The 27926-nt window shown below is 43.5% G+C and overlaps 2 protein-coding genes across 2 annotated transcripts in view; both read right to left on the bottom strand.

Moving 5' to 3' along the window:
• LOC124776221 overlaps positions 1–17522 on the bottom strand; it is a 709169-nt gene extending 691647 nt beyond the window's left edge. Inside the window, exon 1 of the mRNA XM_047251076.1 lies at positions 17414–17522. Coding sequence (XP_047107032.1) covers positions 17414–17454 — 41 coding nt within the window. The 5' untranslated portion in view covers positions 17455–17522. The remainder of the gene's footprint in view (positions 1–17413) is intronic.
• A 38-nt stretch (positions 17523–17560) lies between these two features.
• Positions 17561–27926, bottom strand: part of LOC124778024 (actin cytoskeleton-regulatory complex protein PAN1-like) — an 856035-nt gene continuing 845669 nt past the window's right edge. Inside the window, exons 3-4 of the mRNA XM_047253606.1 lie at positions 17663–19113; positions 17561–17627 (exon numbers count right to left, since the gene is read on the bottom strand). Of these exons, the coding sequence (XP_047109562.1) occupies positions 17561–17627; positions 17663–19086 (1491 nt within the window). The 5' untranslated portion in view covers positions 19087–19113. The remainder of the gene's footprint in view (positions 17628–17662; positions 19114–27926) is intronic.

A 27926-nucleotide genomic window follows, 5' to 3' on the forward strand; every position in this document is an offset into this window, starting at 1 on the left:
TAACACATTTTCTTTCTTTCGTGTGTGAGAAATGTTTCCTGAAAGTTTGGCCGTACCTTTTTGTAACACCCTGTATACGCCGTTCCTGAGCACCAGCAAACTGAGAATCATTCGAAAGCCCCTCGATTAACTGTGTGATTAGTTGCAATAAAATAATGAGAAACGTCATATTCCTGAAAAAGAATTATTGTAACTTGCGTATTATGAGAGTATGTCATTTGAAGGTAGCGACACACTGAGGATCCACCAAAAATCCATTGTTCTTGGTACAATTTACTGTAATTAAATTTCAGGTAGTAACATATCTACGATTAAAACATTTAGCATCTGGTAACATGTTACGATTGGTCACACATAAACTGTTATCTCTTTCGCGTAGTGAGTAGCATCAATGATTCACGACCAGATGGGTGGTAAAACGATGCTTCGTGTCTCGCGGAGCTTAAATTTTTTTTTTTCCTAACGTTCACGTATTTAATAGGCTCTGATACTTTATTAATAGTTTAATGCCAGTATATATTACATACCTGATGTTACGTAAATATAAGTTCACCTTTCTTTGAGGAGTGAGTTTGTTCATTTCGCTTAATCTACAGCGCAGCTTACGCTACTTGTAAAAATATATTTTGTTCCTTTTTATTTTTATTTTCGTAATTCACGACTTTTAAAGATTCTGATACTGGGCAGGAACAGTGATCAAATAAGAATGACCGCCGGCCGGTGTGGCCGAGCGGTTCTAGGCGCTTCAGTCTGGAACCGCGCGACCGCTGCGGTTGCTGTTTCGAATCCTGCCTCGGGCATGGCTGTGTGTGTTGTCCTTAGGTTAGTTACGTTTAAGTAGTTCTAAGCCTAGGGGACTGATGACCTCAGGTGTTAAGTCCCATAGTGCTCAGACTCCCAAGTAAGAATGACCTTAAGGTTTTACCAGAATGTGGGAAAAATAATATAACGTTTATCTTATGTGGAGAACTATTGCAAATTTGTGTCGCACTGTTTGTAATGGAACTTCTATAAGCCTGTGTCCTTATTGATTGGACATGTTACTTTCCTTTTTGTCTTAAAACATGTACCTCAATATTGAAGTTTTTGTGTACATTACATATAGAACAACGTGACTAGGATATGGACAATGGAGGAAACGTGCGTTTTAATAGAGCTAACGTGGGAATTTTACGCGCGTCCGTTGAGTAAACAGTGTGATTTACGAATAGAAATATCCCTCACCTGCCGCTGGAGTGCGTTGTGATCGCGTATACCACGTTGGTGCCCACGTACCGTATGCACAAGTCGCATCGTTCCTGAGAGTGCAGCAGCACGTTGAACTCTGCACGCTCAAAGTTGACGTTCGACAGCACGGTCCGTGTGCCGACTGCTTAACTAGAATGGGCGGCTCCCATTCTACTGGTTTTTGGTCAAATAAAACTGCGTATCGGAACTGAAGTCGCAGCCCGACTCGGCCTTCCTCACACAATGCGCTTACCGGTTGTGCTCTCCGAGAATGTTGGTCGACGGTATTAAGGAATGATTTCGCTCAACCAAATGTATAACGGAAATTCCTGGCTGGTCAAAACTGAGCTATCCAAGCGTGACTCAAGATCCGCCCTCGTAACTCCACTTCCCATGGGTACTTCTTCTCCTATCAAACCTTACAAACGTTCTCCTGCATACCTTACACTACAAGCGACCCTGGAAAATGGAATATTGCTGAGAAATGGCTTACCTACTGTCAAGGGATCGTTTCCAGATTTATTTTTCAGTTTGCATTGTAGTGTGCTGTCATGCGGTAGAACCTTTGCGCGCTAAAGGCAAAGGTGCCAAGTTCGAATCCCGGTCGGGCACACAGTTATAGTCTTGAAGGAAATTTCTCGGCTGTAGAATGAAAATTCATTGAGGCGTATCCGTAATGTTAATCACACTAGTCACATCACGTAAAAACTTACGCATTTCGGAACAACAGACTTCGTTCCCTCTATGGACTCAAACTCTCACAAGAATCATAACATCAACGAATCAAAGCACAAATCAATTCACAAAAAAATGTAAATCTTTTCAGAATTATTTGTCCTTCCATTACAAGTGCCCTTGTCGGGCAACATCTCATTTTCGACCATACAGCATGCTGTACTGCAGCTTTCAAGGTCAGTAGCAAGTATCACAGTTTTCGACGTGTTTCACTGTTCGTCCGATGTACAGCGTGGACCCGTGATGATGTTACCAACTTTCTGGAGAGATGGAAAAGGGTAAACGTATCAATTTGTAGTAAGAGACCCTCGTCTGGAAACGACGAAGTCGAAAAACCAAAATCTTTTCGATACTTCTGACAGCGAACCCCCACTACTGCAAGCTCCTTGCTTTCCATATTTTGGGATGCGGTAGTGAGGGCCAAAACAAGAACAAATTTTCAAGTAAACATGGTCTCTAAAATGTGTACCTGAAGAGCTACCGCGACTTGTTCAGTAGAAGAGATATGTTTTACAGTAGTAAAGATCAACAAGTGCTCAAAGCTCTTTACTCTTAAGGTATGCACTTTAGATCACGTGTTTACTGCACATTTCTTCTTGTTTTGATCCATAAACCACCTCTCAAAATATGAGAACCGAGATCTTACAGTAGAAGAGGTCCACTGCCGGAGGTATCAGAACGACTTTCGCTTTTAACTTTCCACTCGGTTGTTTCCGTACCAGGTTCCCTTACCTCAGATTCACACATTTACTCTTCTCCATCATCCCTGGAAGTTCGTAACATCGTCACGAAATCACCCTGTATCAGGCTTAACATGTAAGTCACATGCATCTGCAGTTCAACTAAGCCACCTCATGTTTAGAGATTGATTTTTGCGTTTATTCGTTTGTTTTGATTATTGGCTAGTTTGACGAGGAAAGCTGGCAGTTGCGAAACGCATCAGCTTTAATATGATCAGATTTTAATGCCATTAACATTATAAATGTGCTTCAGCCGATTTATTCTCTGAAAGTATTAAATTAATTAAAACCGTGACTTTGCTTCCATCGAGCCACGGATGACATGCTTGTGCAAAATTTTAAGTTAAAATATGAGGTATACTCTCATGTTCTTCTTGCAAGGATCCAAGTGGCAGTGCAAAATTTATTCTTAATCTGCCGCGAAACTTCGTGTAAACCATGCTGATATAATAATTGTCAGTGATGTCGAAAACGCAAACAGGAAAGCCTTTTTTTGGTCACTTATTCATTTTTCGAACTGGTTGCTTGCCTAGGTCTATCTCTCAGACGGCAGGCGACATTTCTTGTACAAGTTTGTAATGTTTTTTACATTTAAGAAACCACGTTATTTGTAGGGCCTACCTTATAAAGATAAAAATGTGAGAACTTGTACAAGATATCCTCGCTCCAGTCTGATGATAGACCTAGGCGCAAAATTTCTTACGGAATAATACGTAATTGAATAAAAAATAGTGTGTTTGGTCACAGTTTTCCGAAATCAGACGCTGTACTCACAAGTCACCGTGCATAAACTAATCTTTAGAAGTCTTCCTGCATGCTACCTCTAAATTCTGAATCAACTGCGCATTGTCAAACCAGCTGGTGCTGTTCTGTCGCACGTAATATATTGTGTTCACAGAGGAAAAATAAAAGTCCTGTTTACTCTCCAAGTTTCTTTTTTGGATTGAGCTGTACTTCTAATTTACATGTCTTTATTTCAGAGACAAATGGTTCGTCTTGAGGGATGTTACGGGGATGCAGGAATCAATATAAGTGCGCACTCTATGTCCACCCTCTCCTGATAGATAATGTGACGAATGTTTTTCATGTAACTGTTTAAGCCTGAAGACTCGTTCAGACGACGACTATACAGAACGCCTCAAGCATTAAAACAACCATCTCAACTTTTCTCTACATTTCTAATAATCCAGCGTCGAAAATGTTTGGACTGACGGGGTATATAACAAAGACGCTTCGTTAAGGGCGAAAAGATCTGAATTGTCGCGAAACCGTTCGGCGGAGGTAGTGTATGGATTCAATTGCAACGTGAAGCCGTTGTTATCGAGACCTGTAAGACACAATGAACAAGACATCAGTAACCAGCTGGAGTAAGTAGGGTGTTTAAATTCAGCACCGATCCGCTTCGTTCATCCGGTCAGGCGAAGAACGTCCATTTGTCATTCAACGAGTCGTGACCATCATCCGGAATTACTAACAATTGTACTCCAGCACGCCTTAATCCCTTCAGCAGTGTCTCGCGCGTGGAGTATTCTGGACAGCGTTGATAGCGATGTAAGATCATAGTCTCGACCAGTGTTGCTATCGGATGTAATGTTCTGGTGTGTAATCGTAGAAAAGGAACGATGTTATTCACTGGGATACAGATATCATACGCTTCACTGATCCTTTTTTAAATGAAAACTATCAATAATATATCGTTTATAGGCTGCAGCATCTCGTTGCGTTACCTCTGTATAGCAGCTTTATCACCACGTATCATGAATGAGATTTTCACTCTGCAGCGGAGTGTGCGCTGATATGAAACTTCCTGGCAGATTAAAACTGTGTGCCCGTCCGAGATTCGAACTCGGGACCTTTGCCTTTCGCGGGCAGGTGCTCTACCATCTGAGCTACCGAAGCACGACTCACGCCCGGTACTCACAGCTCACTGAAAGAAAGGATATAGCGGAGACATGGCTTAGCCATGTCTCCGCTATATCCTTTCTTTCACGAGTGCTAGTTCTGCAAGGTTCGCAGAAGAGCTTCTGTAAAGTTTGGAAGGTAGGAGACGAGATACTGGCAGAAGTAAAGCTGTGAGTACCGGACGTGAGTCGTGCTTCGGTAGCTCAGATGGTAGAGCACTTGCCCGCGAAAGGCAAAGGTCCCAAGTTCGAGTCTCGGTCGGGCACACAGTTTTAATCTGCCAGGAAGTTTCACCACGTATCATGTTCGACGAAAAGTTTTCATATGAACTGTTCCTAAATCATATATTGGTGTTGTACGTGTAGTGTATAATGGTACATATTCATTTTCTATCGGCTGTCTGAAAGGCAAAATGCTTCAACTAAACGAGGCAAAAGATGAATATTCATCTTTCTCCATATCGTAATCCTGGCTAACTCTTCAACCTTTCAGATTATTTCATTCATTAGCGGTTATTTACTACTCTCTAGCATTTCTCAAAATCAACCGTAACCGCAGATTCCAAATAATGAGATAAATAAAATCGCGTTTAAAAATATCCGAAAGTTCCATAACCTTTCTATTAGATATACCAATAAAGACTCATTTATAATAAATTTGGTATATATATAAGTTCAGTGTACGGTCGTGTCTCTTACTACATATAATTTTACTTTCATTCAGGAAACATCAGAAAGATGTGGCCTATTTAGTCACTTCCACAAATACTGGTTTCTCCCCCCTCTCCAATGGCTAAGATAATATGTCGAATCAATGAATTTTTAGCTAAATGGTACAGGAAGTGTACTGTCGCTCGAAGTGTTCCTTTTTTTCACTTTTACATAATACAGTACACTAAAAGGAAGACATAAAGCAAACAAAAATAGGAAATTTCTTCTAATAACAATTTTTTGCACACCACTGAATCCTTACATTCCCTAAGAAAATATTTCTTCCATAAGAAAAAGTTTCGTTACGTATGGTATAATTGTCGGAATGGATAGTCGTGTTTGAAAAATACATAGTTTGTTAAAAGGTATCAACAGGATATATATCCTGTAATTGAAAAGTATTTTGATGATCTCTCTATTGGCAAAAATTTCTGTATTCATCAGCATTCGGATATTTGGGACGGGATTCCCTATGGCGAGGTGACCATGGGGAAAAAAAAAAAAAAACCTGTATAACCAGCGGAACATACTGCGAGAGGGCGAAATACCAGAAGATTGAAAATATAAAAATCAACAGGGATTCCGCAAACAGAGATCCTGCGAAACCCAGCTCGCTCTGTTCCTCCAGGAGATGCACAGCTCAGTGGACAACGGCACTCAGACTGATGCTGTCTTCCTTGATTTCAGTGAGGCATTTGACACCGTCCCGCACTGACGATTAATGAAAAAAATACGAGATTACAGAGTACCGGAGCAGAACTGCGATTGGATTCAAGACTTTCTTGCAGATAGAACTCAACACGTCGCTCTTAACGGAACTAAATCGACACGTGTAAAGGTAATATCTAGAGTACCACAGGGAAGTGTGACAGGGCAGTTGCTGTTTACAATATGTATAAATGGTCTAATAGAAAGCGTCGGATGTTCTTTAAGGCTATTCGCAGATGATGCAGCTGTTGTCCATAGCAAAGCAGCAACGCCAGAACATGGTAAGAATTTGCAGAACGACCTCCAAAGAATTGATGAATGGTGTGGACTCTGGCAGTTGACCCTGAACGTAAATAAATTTAACATGTTGCGCATACATAGGAAAAGAAAGTCACTACTGTACAGCTACACTACTGATGACAAACAGCTGGAGACAGCGTCTGCCGTAAAATATCTAGGTGTAACTATCCAGAGTGACCTTAAGTGGAATGACCGTATAAAATAGTTGGTAGGAAAAGCAGACACCAGACTTAGATTCATTGGTAGAATCTTACGTAAATGTGGCTCATCCACGAAAGAAGTGGCCTATAAGGCGCTTGTTCGCCCGCTTCTTGAGTATTGTTCATCTATCTGGGGTCCCTGTCAGGTAGGGCTGATAGAGGAGATAGAGAAGATCTAACTAAGAGCGGCGCGTTTCGTCACGGTATAGTTTAGCTGGCGAGAGAGCGTTACGGAGATGCTAAACATACTCCACTGGCAGACGTTACAAGAGAGACGTTGTGCATCACGGAGAGATTTACTATTGAAATTTCGGGACACAACTTTTCATGACGAGTCAGACAACATATTACTTCCCCCCACATACATATCGCGTATTGATCACGAGAAATAGAAGAAATGTTCGAACGGATCGACGAAACATGGGATAGGAAAAAACGGGAATATAGCAATAGAAGTAAGTCGCTTAGGAATGAAATAAAGAAAGTGCGAGAAAGCCAAGACGAAATAGCTGCAGCAAAAAAGTGAAGAAATAGAACAAGAAATGGCTGTCAGAAGGACTAACCCGGGACACAGGAAAGTTAATAAGACCTCTTGTGAAAATAAAAGCAAGAAAGGCAACATTAATACTGCAACGTAAAATATGCAGTTAAATGCAGAAGGGAGAGCGGATAGGTGGGAAGAGTAGATTGCAGGCCTACACGAGGGGGAGGAACCGTCTGACGATGGAGAATTAAGGGGAATCGATATGGATAAGCTAGGCGATCTAGTACTACGGTCAGATCTTAAAAAAAGATTTCAATGAATTCCGATTGAATAAATCAGAAGTGGTATACTATACTCCTTCGGAATTTCTAAAATCATTGGGGGGAAGTGACAACCAAATGACAAATCAAGTTGGTGTGTAGAACCAAAGGGGCTGGTGGTATATCATATAATTTTCGGAAAAATGTCATCCACATAACACCGAAAAAAGCACGCGCAGATAAGTGCGAGAAATATCGAACACTCAGTTGAACAGCCCATGCGTCCAGACAGCTGTCTGAAGCTCTATAAGAGGTAGATAGTGCAATAGTGAATACAACAATAATATACAGAAAATGGAGAAGGAAATTGAGGATGTGTTACCTTACGTTCAGTTTGGGTTTAGATAACTTTAAGGAACCAGAGAGGCCGTTGTAACGTACCAGCTGATGATGTGATCAAGACTTTAGAAAAATCAGGATACGTTCATAGGATCTAGAGAAAGCGTTCGGCAATGTAAAATGGTGCAAGCCGATAGAAATTCTGAGGAAAAAAAGATGTGACCTGTACTGAAAGAGTAATACACAATATGTTCCAGAACCAAGAAGAAACAATATGAGTAGAAGACCAAGAACTAAGTGCTCAGTTTAAAAATTGTGTAAGACAGAGATGCAGTCTTTCCTCCCTCCTGTTTAATCTACACGTCTAAGAAGCATGGACCGAAATAAAAGAAAAGTGTTAGAATAAGATTATAATTAAGAGCGACAGGATGCCAATGATAATATTCGCTCATTACACTCTGCCATCCTCACTGAAAGTAAAGAAGAATTACAGGACCTGTTGAATGGAATTATCCGTCTAATGGGAACGGAATACATCTTGAGAGTAAATCGAAGAAAGACGAAAGTAATGAGAAGCAACAGAAACGAGATTAGAGATAAACTTAAGACTGACGAAAAGAAGGGGCAGTATGATAGGACATCAGGGAATAATTTCCATGGTCTGAAGGGATCTCTAGGGGTCAGAAACTATAGAGGATAACAAAGATTGGTATGCGTCGAACGCATACTTGATGATGATGAGTGTAACTGCTATAAAATAGAGGAATTCGTGGTGGGCAGCATCAAACCAGTGATAAGATTGGGAAAAAAAGCGGGCTCTAGTGAAAATGTTTCTAGTCTGTGACTTGCTCGTGAGTGTTACCGTTTGATGAAAATACGAAAAATAGTACAGGGCGTTTCAAAAAGAAAGAGCAGATTTCAAACATTTATTTCTCAAAAACTACAAATGATAGAAACACAATTCAAACGTTTCTTGTCAGAGAAAGGTTCAAAGTTTTTCAATGGTCCGCGCAGAAGTTCCATGCAAATCCGCAGTGGCGCTGGCGTTTGTTTGTAGGAAAATGGCGACGACACCACAGGAACGATCATTTTGTGTGCTGCAATTTGCAAAGTTAGAGTCCATTGTTGGTGTGCAACGTGCATTCCGCCGTCAATTCAACAAACAGCCGCCTCGTCATAAGCAAATTTATGAGTGGCATCACAGATTCGTAGAAGATGGTTGCATCTGCAAGCGAAAAAGCACGGGTCGTCCACGCACATCGGATGAAAATGTCGAGCGTGTCCGTGCAGCTTACGAAAGGAGCCCTAGAAAATCCACGGCACGGGCAAGTCACGAACTAAACATGTCTAAAACAACGGTATGGCGCGTTCTGAGTAACCGTCTGCACATGAAGCCGTACAAACTGCAGTTATTGCAAGCATTGCGTCCTGACGACCACAACAAAAGGTTCGAATTTTCAACTGCAATTCTACAGGACATGGAAGAGGACAATTTTGCCGAACGATTAATTTTTTCAGATGAATCAACGTTTCACATTTCTGGTAAAGTTAATCGGCATAACGTACGAATTTGGGCGAGTGAAACTCCGAGGGACGTTATTCAACATGAAAGAGACTCACCAAAGGTTAACGTCTTTTGTGCAATTTCGGTAAACAAAGTTTATGGACCTTTCTTTTTCATGGAGAAAACTATCACAGGAACCATTTACCTGGACATGTTAGAAAACTGGCTATTTCCTCAACTTCAGGAAGATTCAAATCACTTCATCTTCATGCAAGATGGCGCCCCACCACACTTCTCTGAACCTGTACGACGGTACCTAAATAACACCATTCCAGGACGGTGGATTGGAAGAGCAGGAGCACAAGATCAATGTCATCGTCTGTGGCCTCCCAGGTCACCAGACCTTACTCCCTGCGATTTTTATTTGTGGGGGTACATAAAGGACTGTGTTTATGTCCCACCTATGCCCGCTACTCTTCAAGAGGTACGACATCGAATTGTTGCGGCCGTGAATTCGGTAACTAAAGACCAGTTGCGTCGTGTGTGGCAAGAAATGAGATACCGGTTTGATATTTGTCGTGTAACAAATGGTGCTCATATTGAGGTACAGTTTTGATATTTGTTGTGTAACATTTGGTACTCATATTGAGTGAAGGACCGTTGGAATTGTGTTTCTATCATTTGTAGTTTTTGAGAAATAAATGTTTGAAATCTGCTCTTTCTTTTTGAAACGCCCTGTATAATCAAACCCTTGTACACATTAGGACTTGGCTGAATGGAAACAGTGAAGTCTTTACGTCGTTTTTTCTCAAAACACTACGTAGTGTCGAGCTAAAATCCGAAATAACTTTCGAATTTAAATTAATTTAGAGCGTATGTGCGAAGTTCCATCCAGATCCGTGACATACGACTGCCGACCTCTTCACGTTAGCTGTTTCGTTGTCTCTCTCTCTCTCTCCCCCCCCCCCCTCTCTCTCTGTGTGTGTGTGTGTGTGTGTGTGTGTGTGTGTGTGTGTGTGTGTGTCACGTGCTTATGTGCTGTGTTTGTGGTTTTGTTGGAACTAGCAGCCTTCAGATAGACATAAACATACTCACAGTATGCCAGATTACGTGCGTGAATGTAGGTCACGCAACATAACAGTAGCATCAGTGGGCAACTGGCTGAAGGCCAAGGAGGGAAAGAAAGAAACAGTTACTTCAGCAGCTCTCTATAACTACTTTTATGTATTCTCTGCCGTCTGGACAGCAGAGCATATATAAAACTATTAACTACGACTGTAACTAATTCGTTTCAAATGTACACAGAGCTGCCGGTCATGAAACCCGTAAAATAATTTGCCGTTTGCTGCTGATCATCTTGCAGCTGAAAATGACAGTTTTGAGTCCTTAAAGCTTCCTGTGTCGTTGTACCTTCATTTCGTCAGATTTTTTTCTTCGTGTTGCCAGTCAGTGTCAAAAACTTGAAAAAATGTGAATACAGAAAGAATTTGCAGCGTAATAGCATAATTATAGTTTATATCTCAATCATAATATACTCCTTCAGTTAAATACACTGCAGACAATTTACCTAACCAGAAATTAAGAGAAAATATACATTCGTATAATACAAGAAACAGGAAACACACTGATGTACCTTCTCAACGCTTAGCTAAGTCTTTAAGAAGCTATCATGTAATAGGTTCCAAATGTTGCAATAAATTTTCTCTTTGTAAATTCGATTATGCTATTGAAAAGATCAAGCCAAAACTGTATGAGTGGCTGGTCGAGCACCCTTTTTATTCCCTTGATGAATTTCTTGATTACAGTCAAAAACAAATAATATTATAAACTTTGGCTGCTCCCAATATACTATATTAATTATTTTATCAGCAGTTCTAGTTACCTATTTCTTAGTAGCTAGTAATAATATTAATTATTTCATTAGCAGTTCTAGTTACCTATTTGTTAGTAGCTAGTAATAAGCATTAATATGTTTTTCTCTGCACAGTTGCAGAGGGCAGTTATTATTGTACTTATAACTCCTGCATACAGTTTTGTTTATATTTTGTAATTTGACGTTGTCTGTTGCTTCTGTAAGCTATACGACAATAAAATCTTATTATTTTTTCTTTCCTTTCACAGACGTTATGTCTGGTTAAAAATGGAAAGTGACGCGGACCTTGATCAAGCGTGACTTCCTTTTAACTGTGCGGTATATGTTACATTGCATTTAGGAACTTTCGGGTAATTGAACATGTATCAATAATTACAGATTTCTGTAGTTGTATATATACGTTTGGACGTAGCTGTATTGCGTTGATGTACTGGTGGATATAGTGTGGTATGACTCCTGTAGTTGATAGTATAATTGGTATGATGTCAACTTTATCCTGATGCCACATGTCCTTGACTTCCTCAGCCAGTTGGATGTATTTTTCAATTTTTTCTCCTGTTTTCTTCTGTATATTTGTTGTATTGGGCATGGATATTTCGATTAGTTGTGTTAATTTCTTCTTTTTATTGGTGAGTATGATGTCAGGTTTGTTATGTGGTGCTGTTTTATCTGTTATAATGGTTCTGTTCCAGTATAATTTGAATTCATCATTCTCCAGTACATTTTGTGGTGCATACTTGTATGTGGGAACGTGTTGTTTTATTAGTTTATGTTGTATAGCAAGTTGTTGATGTATTATTTTTGCTACATTGTCGTGTCTTCTGGGGTATTCTGTATTTGCTAGTATTGTACATCCGCTTGTGATGTGATCTACTGTTTCTATTTGTTGTTTGCAAAGTCTGCATTTATCTGTTGTGGTATTGGGATCTTTAATAATATGCTTGCTGTAATATCTGGTGTTTATTGTTTGATCCTGTATTGCAATCATGAATCCTTCCGTCTCACTGTATACATTGCCTTTTCTTAGCCATGTGTTGGATGCGTCTTGATCAATGTGTGGCTGTGTTAGATGATACGGGTGCTTGCCATGTAGTGTTTTCTTTTTCCAATTTACATTCTTCGTATCTGTTGATGTTATGTGATCTAAAGGGTTATTATTATTATTATTATTATTATCTATTATAAAATGGTAGCCTCATTATGTTTGGATATTGATAAATATGTTATTTCAATAGTGTTATTTTGTAGAAATACCTCACCCTCTTCCCCTTCCATGAAATTCACATGATTTCCCCCACCCCTTACACACTCCAGCCGATAGAGTACGATTTATGTGTATGTGTGTGTGTGTGTGTGTGTGTGTGTGTGTGTGTGTATGTGTGTGTGAACGTAGTCTGGAACGACTACCATTCATCCGCGGTAGTAATAATGGATTAAAGTGTCAGTGTTATTAGCTGCAACGATCCGCATAACGAAGAGTGGGACCTCTTCGTACCTCACATCCTTCACCTGCGAGGTGGGAGACACCGGGCTGCATGGTACGCACTCGCTAAGGAGCCACTTTTACCCGGAGACTTAATCGGAGGCGGCGCCGTCATTCGAGGGTAATGAGCAGAACCGGCAGTTTTCCCCGCCTCAGCAGCGGTGAGGCCCCTTCACAGCGAGAGAAACGTGCCGTCCTGTGCTGGTATTTCTCTTGCCTACTCGCGCCGTTACTGGGTCACAGCCGTCGAGCAAAGCGTCTCTCCCTCCAGGTGGGTGCCGCTCGAAACCGGGTAACGGCCGCTAAAGCCTCTCACGAGAGCAAATAACGTCGCCAGTGTTTTATCTCAGTGATATCAGTCCACAGGTTTCAGGATCGTAACACACAGCTCCAAACGGAAGACGTGGTATCAACACCTGTTGCAAGGCACAGCAGGTGCTATTGCAGTAGGACATCACCTTCAACAATACAACGTCCGTATGAGACCTGAACGGCGCTTGCTAAAGAACAGAGCTGAAGCCGAATGCTGGACCGCTGATAATGGATGACCTCTGTACTCCAGTATTAGGGAGGTGATCTGCTAGGAGGAGAAGATTGTCAGATAGTTTTACTGTTAGTGTTTGCAATAGATATGACCAACTGTCAGAGTCTAGTGGAGAGGAATCTCTAGTAGCTGTAGATGTAGGAAGTATGCAGCAGACCTCAGCAGTTACGGTGGCTGCGACAGCTGGAAAGCCCATGTCCAGGATCTTGTTCAGAAACTAAATGCTGCTTTATTTACCGTTAGTACAGTATCAGAAGTAAGTGACAGTTCAACACGAAAAGTAGTCTACTTCGCATATTTTCATACGCTTATGTCGTATGGTATTATTTTTTGGGTTAATTCTTCTGATTCAAAAAGGGTATTTTTGGCTCAAAAACGGGCTGTTCTAGCTATATGTGGTGTAAGCTCGAGAACCTCTTGTCGACCCCTATTCAATAGTCTGGGAATTCTGACATTGCCCTCACAGTATATATTTTCTTTAATGTCGTTTCTTGTTAGCAATATTAGCTTATTCCCAAGAGTTAGCATCTTTCACTCAGTTAACACTAGGCAGAAATCAAATCTGCATGTGGAATGCACTTCCTTGACTCTTGTGCAGAAAGGAGTGCAGTATTCTGCTGCATCCATTTTCAATAAGCTACCACAAGAACTCAAAAATCTTAGCAGTAGCCCAAACTCTTTTAAGTATAAACTGAAGAGTTTCCTCATGGCTCACTCCTTCTATTCTGTCGAGGAGCTCCTGGAAGAGCTAAAAAATTAAGCAAATTCCAGTGCTACATTGATGATTTTCTTCATTTAAACTTACGACTTGTCGCCTGAATATGTTTTTTATATTTCATTTTATCTGTTTCTACTATCGTGTTGTAATTTCATGCCGGCCGGTGTGGCCGAGCGGTTCTAGGCGCTACAGTCTGGAACCGCGTGACCGCTACTGTCGCAGGTTCGAATCCTGCCTCGGGCATGGATGTGTGTGATGTCCTTAGGTCAGTTAGGTTTACGTAGTTCTAAGTTGTAGGGGACTGAGGACATCCGATGTTAAGTCCCATAGTGCTCAGAGCCATTTGAACAAATTTTTTGCAATTTCATGTATTGACTCGTTCCATGACCATGGCGACTTCTCCTTAATTTGGTCCCACGGAACAATAAATAAATAAATAAATAAATAAAAGTGAAGGCGTCTTTTTGATACACTTCGGTCTGTTTGCACCGTAGTTATAGAAATATTAGTATCGCGCTAAGTTTCTCTGGATTCATCATTCGCCAGCACATGAGACAGAAGTCAACACGAAGACATGTGCTTAATGCTGCAAGTCAGTAACTCCAGTCAGACGTTTATTTTTCTCGATGACTCTAGAAGTCGCTCTTCGTCTCCATGTGAATGAGAAGACAGTTTCATTAGTAGTTCATTCCGTTCAAAAATGGGTCTGCTGGAAATGTGGAGATTTGTTTTCCAGCAAGAGGCAGTTTTCTTGTTGTGAAAAACACGTGCCCCACATTGTTTTTTAGCCTTTCCACGTTTTTGTAGGCTCTTTCCCGTCTTTCTGAGAACTTCTTTTAAACCGAAGTACAGAAATGGTTTTCGGAAGAACGACATATCATCGTTCAAGGATATTATTTAACTGTTGAAACGTTATTTTCATTTGGGTCACTCACAAAAAGCTCCAAAATGTGGAGCAGTATTGGTATAAACTGGCCTTCATCAGAACCATAACATTAAAAGACGTTGGAAGTTGAATAGCGAATTGTAATCCTTATCAACAGATACCAACTTTCTGGGTCTGTATCAAAGTGTCAACAGTACAGTACTCTATCATGTGGATAATAAACAGTGTATTATTCTACAGAATGACAGATATATGTAGCGAAATACGTAAACTATGGGTTTGAAGTCAGCGGCATGAAATGTTTTTGTTTTCTTGTTGAATCCATCAATGGCAGAATACGAACTGCGATTGCGAGCTTTCACTGTATATACTATACACAATATATTTTCCCCCCAGCTGTGTTATTTATTTTATATTCAAATTACCCATCGGTTGATTTCGCGATTACAAAACTTTCCTCTTCAGAAACCTGCAAAGGCCGTCTTGAGGAATCCAGAATCAGTATGTCGAAACTCTCGAGGGGCCAGGATTACCATCAGCTTTCGTAACCTTAATTTTTCCTGGTTTATTGAGTGAAGCGTAACTTTTGAATTCTTGATTACTTGAATCCTTTGGGCCTAGAAGTGTCTGCAAATGGAATCTTATGTCGCAGTATAGTCAGAAGTTCATAATAAGACAGCTGAGAGGAGATATACTTGACATAATAAAATCTAAGAGAATGACTTGCACTCTCCGTTCATCACCTTTGACTTGAAGAAATATAATGCACAAAAACTGGAATTAATAGGTAGAAGAACTTTTAAATCCCGCATGTCATTAGTGACATATTTCACGACGGTATTTCGAATACGTAGCGGAAATAATAATTGTTCTATATTTCTTGGAGACTGGTGTCACCTATTTCAACACTACTTAATAGATAACTTGAATAACGGTTTACTTTGAGCTTTCTTCCGCTGCCAGACTGTGCCACTGTTTACCCGAAAGTTGCCCACCCAAGACACCTGTATGGGACATATATCCACCTGATAACAGAGACAAGCGCGTAAGACCCACGACATTTCTGCATCGCAGCGAGAAACCATCGTCATGGGAACAGATGGTGTGATCGAAGCCTGATGGCGGTGTCTCGTGATACCACCGGGAAAAGTTTCTTTAAAGCATCCACAGGGAAAAATCAGAATGTATGTTTTGTCGTCAATTGGTTCCTGGCAACGGTTTCGTTTCAAATAGCTCCATTTGTGAAATTGAGGTTATTGGAATCCTCTCTTGTCACGTACCTAGTTTTACGTTAATGGGTCACTGACGAAAAAGCAGCTGACATGGTTATGGCTGTTGATAGTGGTAGTTTTTGTAGTTTCTCAAGTGCATACGACCACATTCATGTCTGACTTCAGCGTTTCCAGGTTATTGCATCCCAGCGCTTCAGTAGTTACATTGGAACTGAGAGCACCTACAAAGAGGGTAATTTTTAACGCTCAGTTTCATTTCCACAGTATCCGGTGGCGATCCTGGTGACTGCCACATTGCAGTGGTAGCATTAGTAATAATGTTGAAACATTTTACATCTTTTCTCGTCTCGATTCTGAGTATCAACTGCAAATACAAACGGCTGCAATCGGAGAAATATATTACAATAAACTTTCCACTGCGCTTTTCAGAAGAAACAATCGTCATGTGGCTTTTTGCCATTTAATATGGCGCAGTTGTACTGCACGTACGATTTTTGGATACCGTATGGCACAGTCTGTCAACTATTTTAATGGAAAGCTCTAGTTTTGTCGATGTTTTGATTCCAAAGGAGAACAGAAATATAAATATGTGTGGATAAAAATAGTACCACAGTCAAGTTCGCAAAAAAATTTCTTTATTGATAACCAATTTTAGCTGATGGTCGAACTATCTCGAGATAATACATATTATTACTTAACCCAGTGTGTATGAGCCACCAGGCATTACACATCGTCATAATCTGTTGAGCTGAATTGCTCTTATTGACAAGTACACATTAAGGAAGAAGGTGGCCACGGTTACCTTTTACCTTAGTATGTCTGTCTCAATATGCACATGCCAACAAGAGCGATTCAGCTCAATAGATTAAGAATATGTGTAATGCCTGATAGCTGATATACACTGAATTAAGTAATAATTTTTAATGAGTGGAAGGTGGCTCGTCACGGAATTTTGAGTTAGGATATTTAATCACGCATTTTAATATAACAGAAACAGACCGCCTGTCTCCCTATTTCAAATAACAAAGTAATATGAATGTTAGTAACTTTCAGTGGTCACAGGCTTCTTTACCTTTCTTATTTACGGTCGTAAAGGCGCTTGTGACCACAGAAAAACATTCACATGTGTTGTTAAACCATGCACATTAATTTGAGCTTTCTTCCCCTGCCAGATCCAGGCAAATGCCGGGATGGTTCCTTTGAAAGGGCACGGCCGACTTCCTTCCCTAATCCGATGAGACCTATGACCTAGCTGTCTGGTCTCCTCCCCTAAACAACCCAACCCAACCCCCTCCCAGAATGTGCCACTGTTACCCGAAAGTCGTTTGAAACGCGATCTGAAGTGATACAGTCAGTGTGAATGGTTATAACCATGTGTAGTTTCAACTGACATTCGTAACGGCAAATCGTGACCTAAAGTACCGTATTGCATTCCTGGCATTGTGTAAAAAGAGAATTTAGCCACGTACTAGCATGACTAAACCCGACACTGGCCAGTTCGCTCTCAGGTGGTATAGAAATAAGTATTTACATTGCAGAAGAGAAGCGCATCAACTAGAGAGACTCACCTTCTTGCTCCAGCGGGTGAAATCTGGAACGGAAAGCGCATGCCCGAAACAGCGGGTGGGGGCGGCGGATGGTGCGGCGGCGGGGGTGGCTGCTGCGGGGGCAGCGGTAGCGTCGAGTACGGGGGCGGCAGGTGCGAGTGCAGCAGGTCAGGGAGGCGGTCCCCCGGAGGCGGCGGCGGGCCGTCGGCCAGCGGGGGCGGCACCGCCCCCGGCGCTGCCCCCAGGCGCCGCTGCTGCCGCCGCTCGCGCCTCTCGCGACGCCGCTGCTCGCGGTTCGTGTGACCGGCGGCGGGGGCGGGTGCCGGGGGCGGCACGCGGGGCGGCGGCGGCTGCGGCAGCGCCGGGACGGGCGGCGGCGGGGCCGGTGCCGCCCCCGGGCCGGGCACGTCGCCGAAATCGTCAGTCTGCGCCTCGGTCGAAGTGAAGGTCCGCACGTTCGTCACATTCACCACTGGGAACGAGCCACTATTCACCACAACACTGACGGACTCCGGCTGCGGAGGGGGGGAGGACGACGACGAGGGGGCGAGGACCGTAGACGGAGTGGCCTGCTGGGGCGGGGGCGGCACGTTGACCAACATGTCGCGGGGGCAGGCCGCGCGGCTGCTGTCGGCGCAGCACTGGAGGCAGCCGAACGGCAACTGGTCGCGGCCGCGGCCGCCGCCGACCGCCGCTCCGGCAGCCAGCGAAGGCAGCGCCGCAGCTTCGGCGGCCGGCCACCGCCGGAGGGCCAGCAGGGGCGCGGCCGCCACGCTCGACTCGGAGGAGCTCGTCGAAGGCGAGGAGGACGCGGACGACGCCAGCAGCGCGGGGGCGGCGTCGTCGTCGCTGCGGCAGTCGTAAGGCTGCCACAGCAGCGAGGACAGCGCGTCGCGGTAGTCCCTGGGCAGCGGCATCAGCAGCGACGCCGCGTCCAGAGGGTCGGTGCGGCGCCGCAGCAGCCTCCACGGGTCGCCGGCGTCGGGGGCGGCGGCGGCGGCGGCGGCGCGCCGGCGCACCGAGCCGGCGCCCGCGCAACCACCTGCTGCTGCTGCCGCCGCCACCGCCGCCGCCGCTGTCGGACCGGCGCCGGCAGCTGCGCCCGGCGCCTCCCAGCTGGACCTGGAGGACACGGCGCGCCGCTCCACCACCTCGCTGGGGGCCTCCCGTCTGACCTGCTCTTCGTCCGCAGTGCTGCCAAACAGCGGGTCCAGTTCCGCCTCCGACAACTGCGACAGCGCTCGCCCGACAGCACAGTGTTGCCCCGCATTGCTGTTTCTGTAGGTGTTCAGGTTCTCGTCTGCAGCGACAACGAGTCCCAGCCTGGAGGGCGAGGACGCCTGGCGCAATAGACTCCTCTGGGTAGAAAATTCTTCAGCGCCGGCATTCGGTTCGTGGTTATTGTTGGTGGAGCAGGTCCGTTCGGACAGTGTCGACGACCAGCGTCCCTCGTCATCGCCGTTACTCGAGGCACGGTTGTTGTTGTTGTTGTTGTTGTTATCGGCGACGTCGTTGTCGAGGCGGTCCAGGTTCGAGGTCGGAGGCGTCAGCGGCGGCGGGGGCGGCGGCGGCGGGAAGTCGCGCGCGGTGTCGGGGGCGGAGGCGGAGGCGGCGCCATCGCACGGCACGTGCAGCAGCTGCGCCGCCGCCGACGCGGGACGCTCGCCTAGCGCGGGGGCCGACTCTGCTTCCATAGGCTCACGCCATCACCAACACGCCGCCTGTGGGTTGAAGAGAGGCAACCCGTCACACAACCACCTTATTACAGATAGTAAATAAGGCAAGACAAACAATGACAGCAAACACATTGCAGACGAAACAATATGTTTTTGTTTTGCGAACATATATTACAAAGCTACACGTTGCTTCTGTTTTATATGTTTATATTTCGGTTTTTTCCCTAGCTTGGGGACGGCAGCCACAGCCCCAAGCTTCACGCGTATGTACGCCACATTTCCAGTCTGGCGCTCTCACGTATCACTAGAGTTGTAAAACTAACGTAGGCCACCGCAGCATATCGTAAGTAAGCGTAGACTAAAGCCGTCGGCACACGGACCGTGCTGTCGAACGTTAACGTTGAGCGTGCCAAGTTCAACGTGCTGCTGAACGCTCAGGAACGATGCAACTTGTGCATACGGTACGTGGGCCCGAACGTGGTATACGCGATCGCAACGCACTCCTGCGGCAGTTGAGGGATGTTTCTAGTTCGTAAGTCACACTGTTTACTCAACGGGCTCGCGTAAAATTCCCACGTTAGCTCTATTAAAACGCACATTTCCTCCATCGTGCACGAAAGGAAAGTACCATGTCCAATCAATAAGGACACAGGCTTATAAAAGTTCCATTACAAACACTGTGGTACAAATTTGGAATACTTCTCTGCATAAGATAAACATTATTTCGTCATTCCCACATTTTAGTAAAGCCCCAAGGTCAGTCTTACTTGATCACTGTTCCTTCCCAGTAGCAGAATCTTTGCAACATGTCAATTACGAAGCGTAAAAGAAAAAGGAGCAAAATATCTTCATGCAAGAAGCGCAAGCTCTCCTGTAGATTAAGCCAATCTAACAAAGTCACCCCTCAAAAAAGGTGAGCTTATATTTACATAACATCAAATATTATAGCATATACTTATATTAAACTAATAACAAAGTATCAGAACTAAATAAAAACGCGAATGTTTGGAGAAAAAATTTGAGATCGTTTGGACGCGAACCACCGCCCCATCGAAGACTCATCACTGGACAGAGACGCTACCTTTTTTTTTTTTTTATCTCATATTGTTCGATTTTGTTCGTTGCATCTGCTCGAGGCGGACGTCGTAAGACATCCGCTTAAGTTCGTTGTTGATCGATTAACTCAGTTTTTTTTTTTATTACAGAGGGCAGCTAACCCTCTGACCGAACACTCTGAGCTACCGTGCCGGCAACTACTCATTACGCTAAACCAACAACTCGCTGCCGCTTCTTAAGAATATTGTCTTACCCCTTGCTAAAAATGTTAATCGTAGATAATTATATTATTAATTGAAATTTAATTATAACAAATTGTACGAAGAACAATGCGTTTATTTTATTGGACCGAATCACACAGTTAACAACGGGTCTTCCAGTGTTTCTCAATTTGCTGGAGCTCAGAAACGGCATATACACATATAGGCTTGAAATGAATGCCAACGTGGCGCCTCACAGCTCTGTACTGATGGGAGACGGCGTGCGTGTGAAGTATGTGGTGTTGTACCATCACATTGGTCAACGCTCAGACGCACGCTCAGAATACCTGACATGCCAGATATTACTCTGCACGTTCGGAAAGACTCCCGAACGCACACTGGACTCGCATTCGGGAGGACGACGGGTCAATCCCGTCTCCGGCCATCCTGATTTAGGTTTTCCGTGATTTCCCTAAATCGTTTCAGGCAAATGCCGGGATGGTTCCTTTGAAAGGGCACGGCCGATTTCCTTCCCAATCCTTCCCTAACCCGAGCTTGCGCTCCGTCTCTAATGACCTCGTTGTCGACGGGACGTTAAACACTAACCACCACCACCACTCCCGAACGTGCTGTTCCACGCTATGACGTCAGAAACTCGGCACGCTCAACGCTCAATGTTCGGATGCACGGTCCGTGGGCCGAAGGCTTAAGGTAGTTTCAGTCAGTTAAAGGTATACCGGCGTTGTCAGAATGTTGGAGCGGTTGTGTCCTTGTGGGACGTTATCTCATAACGACCTCTTTCTTCTCATACGCAGACTGAAGCTGTGAGTTGTCTACAAACTGAGTGAGAACGTATAAAGGGCCGCGCAGCCTACGGAACATTAATTTCCCGTCAGGTTCTTAAAAAACAAACTATTTTTCGCAAAATTGAAATTGACAATTTTTCATTCACGTTTTATTCGAAAATTGTTTATTTTTAACGTGAAAGAGAGGTATGTTGTATAAAAGTAAATAAAGCAGTACAGATTTGTCATATAGCGCTAGAAAACCTAATTCGCTCAAAAAATGTTAAAATAAAGAAAACAGCAAAGAAAAGATACAGCAAACAATGCTTCAGTACTTCTTAGAGCTAAAGTAACAAATGTTTTTGTTATTTATAAGCAACTTACGCATTCATCAATAAGAACAGGACATATTTGCCTTCGTTCACTATTCAGAACGTTCCTTTCAGTACAAAATAACAAGAATAAATATATATAATTTTTATGTTTGTTAATGTAAACTGTAGTTGTTTCAAAAATAATTGCTCTGGCTGCAAAAAAGCTCAAAGGTTACACGACCAGCAAATTTTTATTATTTATAAGATGCAGTTTATATTTTATAATAATATAAAATAACAATGGACTAACATGGGATGATGTGTGATTCTACTTATGTGCAAAACAAGCAACCAAACAAACAAAACAAAACAACGAGAGATTTGCCGGCTCCCATTTTTTCTCTTATATATTCATTAATGTTTCTTTCCCTGCCTACGCTACCAATACTATCGGTTGTGCCACTACTTACTTCGTCAGTGCCGTACTGTACCAAAACTACCGAACGGTACTTTTGTTAGATTTATTTATTCATTTATTTATTTCATTAACAGTACAGAGTAACCCACGGCCTTGAAATGTAAGGTGGGTAGAAAGCTTCTGAATCCAACAGAAAACACTTCTCATTATTGCAATGTTATTGGTATACAGTTGTTAATCCTTTTTTAAAAATAATATAAAGAACATAATATATAAAAATTTCTCTAAGGTTACAGAGAATTGAGTGCTTAATAGTTGTTAAAATATTTCTAAATAATTTGTTTCTGCCTAGTTGATGAGATATGATTTATACAATGCAAATGTCAAAGAAAAATAAAAAGAAAAATGTAATACAACGAGTGTAGTGGAAATAATTGCAGTAAGTAGAGGGAAGTGATATACTGTATCTGGATGTGTAATACAGACTATGTAGCATGTTGGTTCGTAATGGCCAATTTCTACATATTTCAGGTCTCGGTAGAACCTCGAGGTATTCTCATTTCAAATGGCTTCTGCTTATGTATGTTTACTGTGTTTGTGTGTTGCATGTCAGGTCACTAGATGATATTCAGCAGCTGTTCGTTTGTCCTATTGTTGGTAGTTGTGGTATATTCTATGTGATACCTTAGATTCACACACCTGGTGTTATACAGGTTAAATACTGCCTGAGCATTTGATGCACAGAATACATGAATTTTAGTATTACATGAGAAATACACATATGTTTGTAAATTTGTTAGTAGAAATAAAATGTAGTTCACTGCTATTTGAATGCATTATTCCTTTAATAACTTAACACATTACATTTTTAGTTTTATGCATAATTTATACAGAAAATATATTTGATGTAGAAAATTAATTCATTGTAGCTTTAAATAGAGAAGAGAATATACTTCTGTCTACACATAATAAGACGAACAATACATTACTGTTTGTGTGCAGTATCCTTTAAGCACTATGCAATATGTTGTTGGGTAGTAGGAGCCTCGGAATAAAAGTTCTTCGAGCATTCTCCTCCCAAGCGACATTACGTTATTACTAGAGTCTTGGTGTGTGGTGTCGGTGTTTATTTGTTTTATGACTGTTACTGCCTGCTGTGTTGTTTGTGACTGCGTTGTGGCATGCAGTGTCATGCATTGTTGGTTTTAGTCCCTTACAGGTCGATCCTTTCTGAGTCATGTTCACTTAGTGTTCCTTCCTCGGTTTCGGAATCTGTGGTTGTGTTTGTGTCCTCCCATGTGGTTTGTTGTGTTGTTTGTGCTTGTCTACGCCTCCTTCCATATGGATTTTGGCGCTTGTATTCTTCGTGAAGAGTGTTCGATACAATATTGGCTACGCTATTTATTGTGTTCCAATCATCGAGATTACGTCTTATTCTGGTGATGTCACTGTTCTTCTGTATAGGTCTCACTTGTGCAAGCATTTTGCATAGCAGTGTGACATGTTCTGGAGTCCCAGTTTCTCCGTAAACGCATATTTCATCGATAGTTAGTCCCAAGCGGTTTGGATATGTACCGGATACGGCCCGAGGCCTGTCAGGAAATGGACCATCCCCCGGCTTGTGTCGACATCTTTCATTTGTAATCTTTCGTGTACGTCCGGAAAGAAAGAGTGTACTCGGCGACCCTTGTCGGATGCGTCCCACTCTCTCTGCCATGTTTGCATCCGCCACTGTTTCGTTCGTGTTTTGTGCATAATGTTGGTTCCTGTAATTTTGGTCACTTTATCAAGCCTGTCCCCTTTAAGCCAGTAAAGTTCAGCTCTATAACGTATTGTTATGTCCATAGGGCAGGTCCCCATCACAACGCAAAGTGTCTCTAGTGATGTGGTGTTGAAGGCTCCGCTATTGTTAGTCTGTGTGTTCAGCCTGTGAGCGCACGTTCTTGCGGCGAAGCATTCGATGGATTCAAATATAGTAATGTGGTAGGTCCTTATCGTCTTAGTAGGTAATTTGTACTTAGTTGTGTTGAGACTTGCTAGTTTGTGCATAATTTTGGAGGCTTTCCCAATTGTCAGTTTGATATGATAGTTAAAAGTCTGTTTTTCGTCTAGATGCTGTCCGAGATAACGTGTGGCTTGCTTACTCTGTATGCTTGTATTGTCTAATTTTAGAATTGGATTTTCTTTGCACCAAGTGTCTCTAGTGCTGCTCTCGAGTTGGTTGACACCTCTACGAGAAGGTCATCTGCGTACGCCACCACACCTCTTACCCTGTTGTCACCGTCCAGGGTGTTCAGCAAGGGCTCGAATGCGATATTGGTCCGCAGATCGAGCCTTGTGGACATCTCTTCGTTATTCTGTTGACAACCTTTCGTGTACCAGCCCTCCACTCCGCCACTCTGCCTCTGCAGTAGTCGAGGAGGCTATTGTAGGGTGAAGCTGATAGCCTCATTTCCTTTTACCTGGCGAAGAGGGACGGCCACCACAGATTGTCAAAATCCCCGGCTATGTCGATTAGCATGGCGGCCACGCATTTGTCCCTGATGCTACTTATAACTGTCAGTGGCGTCTTCTCTTGATCTACCTTCCCTGAAGCCGAATTGCTGGGGCGTTAGCCCGAGGAGGCTTCTGTGCGATTGTAAGCAATCACATAGGAGTCTTTCCTGTACCTTGGCGAGAGTGTTTAAGAGGCAGATCGGTCGGTACTATTTGGCGTCTGTTGGCCCTTTGTCTTGTGATTTCCTGATTATTACTACATTACCAGTTTTCCAGAGGTTTGGAATTCTGCCTGTTAGTAGCGCCTCGTTGAACATATTAGTAAGAAAATGTCTGATTCGTGTTACTGTTTGTTTTAATGTTTCTGAAAATATTTCGTCTGGGCCGGGTGCTTTTCGGTTTTTAAGCCTGCTGTCTGCCGTCGCGACTTCTTCTTGCGAGAATGGTATGGTTACACTGTCACTGTTGTATGGTTGGCTCACGCTCTCTCTTAGGTCAGCGTGGTGTCGCTCGTCTTGTGTGGGGTTGTCATCCGGGAGGAGCCTCTGTTCGAAAGATATTCTGCTGTGCTTCTCCATCCTCTGGTCATTGTGCCGTCAGCTTGTTTTAGTGTTGACAGAATTGTCGGTGTCTTAACTTGTTCTGTTTCTATCTTGAAAGGTTGTCCCCAGATGTCGTTCTGTAGCTGGATTTTGACGAAATTGGTCTGGTAGTCTTACCTTGTTGTCTTAAGTTGTTTGTGGTAGTTCTGTTTAGCGTCACGATACAGGTCAAGTCTTATCTGTCTTTCAAGAGGAGCTGTCTTTGCTTGTTGGTAGGTCTTTCTTTTGTCCCGTGAACCCTTCCTTAATCTTGCCAGTTTAGTGACGACCCCTCAACAGTATCTCGAACTTTTTGCCAGTTGGCTCTTGCCGTGAGTAAACACTGCTGTTCATGGTCCATTATGTGTATATTGACATATCTGTCCGTGGTTAAGGCGACTGCGTTCTGATCGCTGTGTGTGGCTCAATCCAGTACCCTCCATCTGTTGACTAGAGGAAGAGATTTTGCGTTCCCTAGGGAAACGTCTATGTTACTTACACAACCGGCGTCTCCGCGGTAGATAGATGGCTGTCCCTTATTTAGTATGAAGAGGTTGCATTCATTTACCAATTCAAGCACTAGTTGCCCTCTGTCGTCAGTTCTATCTGAGTTCCATAAGGGGGATTTTGCGTTGATATCAGTTAGAATGAGCAGCCTTTTTCTTTCTGAGTGTCGTGCAATGTCTTTTATTTTATCTAAGAAAGGTTCTATGTCATACGAGTACTGAGCGTAAATTGACGACATGAGCCATACATCTGTGCGTCTGTTATTTCTGCTGTGGCGATGTGTTCAGAGCAAAACTGGGTGATCTGTGTTACTATGAGGTTTTTATTAACTAATAGTATGGCGGCTTTCGCGTTTGGTGTTCCTACTATAGTGATGTAATGCAAGGGGAGCCCTGAAATCTTCCCGCCTCGCAGAAAAGGTTCCTGAACGCAGGCGATTGTTTCTTCTAAGAACCTACCTAGTTCCTTGTTTACTAGGGTACTGCCCTGGAAATTTAGTTGTATTACCTTTGTGGTGTCACCGCCAGACACCACACTTGCTAGATGGTAGCCTTTAAATCGGCCGCGGTCCGGTAGTATACGTCGGACCCGCGTGTCGCCACTATCAGTGATTGCAGACCGAGCGCCGCCACACGGCAGGTCTAGAGAGACGTACTAGCACTCGCCCCAGTTGTACAGCCGACTTTACTAGCGATGGTTCATTGACAAATTACGCTCTCATTTGCCGAGAAGATAGTTAGCATAGCCTTCAGCTACGTCATTTGCTACGACCTAGCAAGGCGCCATTATCATTTGCTATTTATCTTGTGATGCATGTACCGTCAGACCGATGTTCACCAATTATGGATTAAAGTTAAGTATTCCAGAAGCTACGTACTTTTTTTACTAGACTCAACTCCTTTAACTGTTCCAGACCTCACGCCAGCCTGCGTGAGCTTAAACACGTGCCTTTTGGCTATCTCATAGTGGCTTGGCTGTCTTGCCAAGTCACAACAGTTTGGCGACGAGGATGGGATTTTGCGTTCGTATTGATAGACTGATTTACTTGTGTAATGGCTTCGCCACCATCTCCAGATGTACTGTCCGAATTTTATCGCTTACAGAATCAGCAGACGCAGGCCTTATTGGATGCCCTTCGACAGCTCGTCCAGGGTCAACGTGCAATGCAAAACGATGCGGCAGCCGCCACTCCGTCGCTACCGCAGCCACAACGCGCAGTTGCACCACCTTTTCGTCCTTTTGATGCGGCACTGGAAAGCTGGACGGAGTGGTCACGCCAATTTGGATTCCATCTCGCCGCCTACAGAATTCAAGGTAACGAGCGGCAGCCTTTCTTATTATCGTGCATCGGCGTGTCCACGTACGGTGTGATAGTCAAATTGTTTCCCCGACGCGACGTAGCAACTCTGTCCTACGACGAAATTTTGTCTGCATTAGATGCATATTTCAAAGAATCAGTCAATGTAGTTGCCAAACGGTATACCATCTTTCGTACCAAACGTACGACAGGACAGACTAATCGGGAGTGGGTTGCAACCTTGCAAGGCCTTACTCGGGAGTGTGAATGTGGACTCCCTTATTCAGATACTATGGTACGTGATGCAATTGCACAGAACGTTTCTGATGTTCGTATACGGGAACAGATTTTGAAACTGGTCAATCCCTCCCTTACACAAGTGATGGAAATATTGGATCGGCAGGACACACTTGACTTTGCTCAGGAATCATGAATCATTTGAAACTTCGCCACCCGTGTGTCAGGTTATCCGGCCCGCTGGGCGAGCTGCACGGAACAGTAAACAGTCCTCGCGTCCGGCCTCGCCAAACCCGCCTAGCTCTCAGCCACGTGTCCCGTGCCAGCAAGCAAATGCAGTGAAATCATGCCCGCGGTGTGCTACTAGACATTCGCGTGAGAATTGCCCGTCACGCCAGGCTATTTGCTTTTTCTGTAATAAAAAAGGACATGTTCAAAGTGTTTCCCAGAAAAAGCTCAGAACGGACACTCCCAACCATTCCAGGTCCTTTGCTTCGCGCCGTAATCGGAATCGAACCCAGAATACTCAGGCTCGTGAACCTTCGCCCATGGAAATTCATGTAGTTCATTCCACTCCGCCCAGTGCCACTCTCTCTAACAGTGACTGTGTTCGTCCCAGAAATAGTGTGCGTCGACATCGCCGGAAATCCCGTCAAGTCGCAAGTGATTCTGTACCAGTGTTACTTCACGGTGCACGAGACAGTCGCTCTTGTCGTCGGCAGGACAATAAACTTTTTGTAGATTTGGACATTAGCGACAAAGTGATACCATTCCAGCTCGATACCGGAGCTGCAGTTTCACTGATCAATCACGACACGTACCGACACCTGGGCACTCCTCCGTTGCGTGCCGCAAATGCTAAGCTCAGTAGTTATTCAGGAAAAGCGATCCCTGTGTTAGGCCAGTGCAGCCTTCTTGCAACATACAAGGGACAAACAAAACTTGTGTCATTTACGTCCTTCGTTCT

This window comes from Schistocerca piceifrons, chromosome 2 (assembly GCF_021461385.2).
Source record: "Schistocerca piceifrons isolate TAMUIC-IGC-003096 chromosome 2, iqSchPice1.1, whole genome shotgun sequence".
NCBI classification, from domain to species: Eukaryota; Metazoa; Arthropoda; class Insecta; order Orthoptera; family Acrididae; genus Schistocerca; species Schistocerca piceifrons.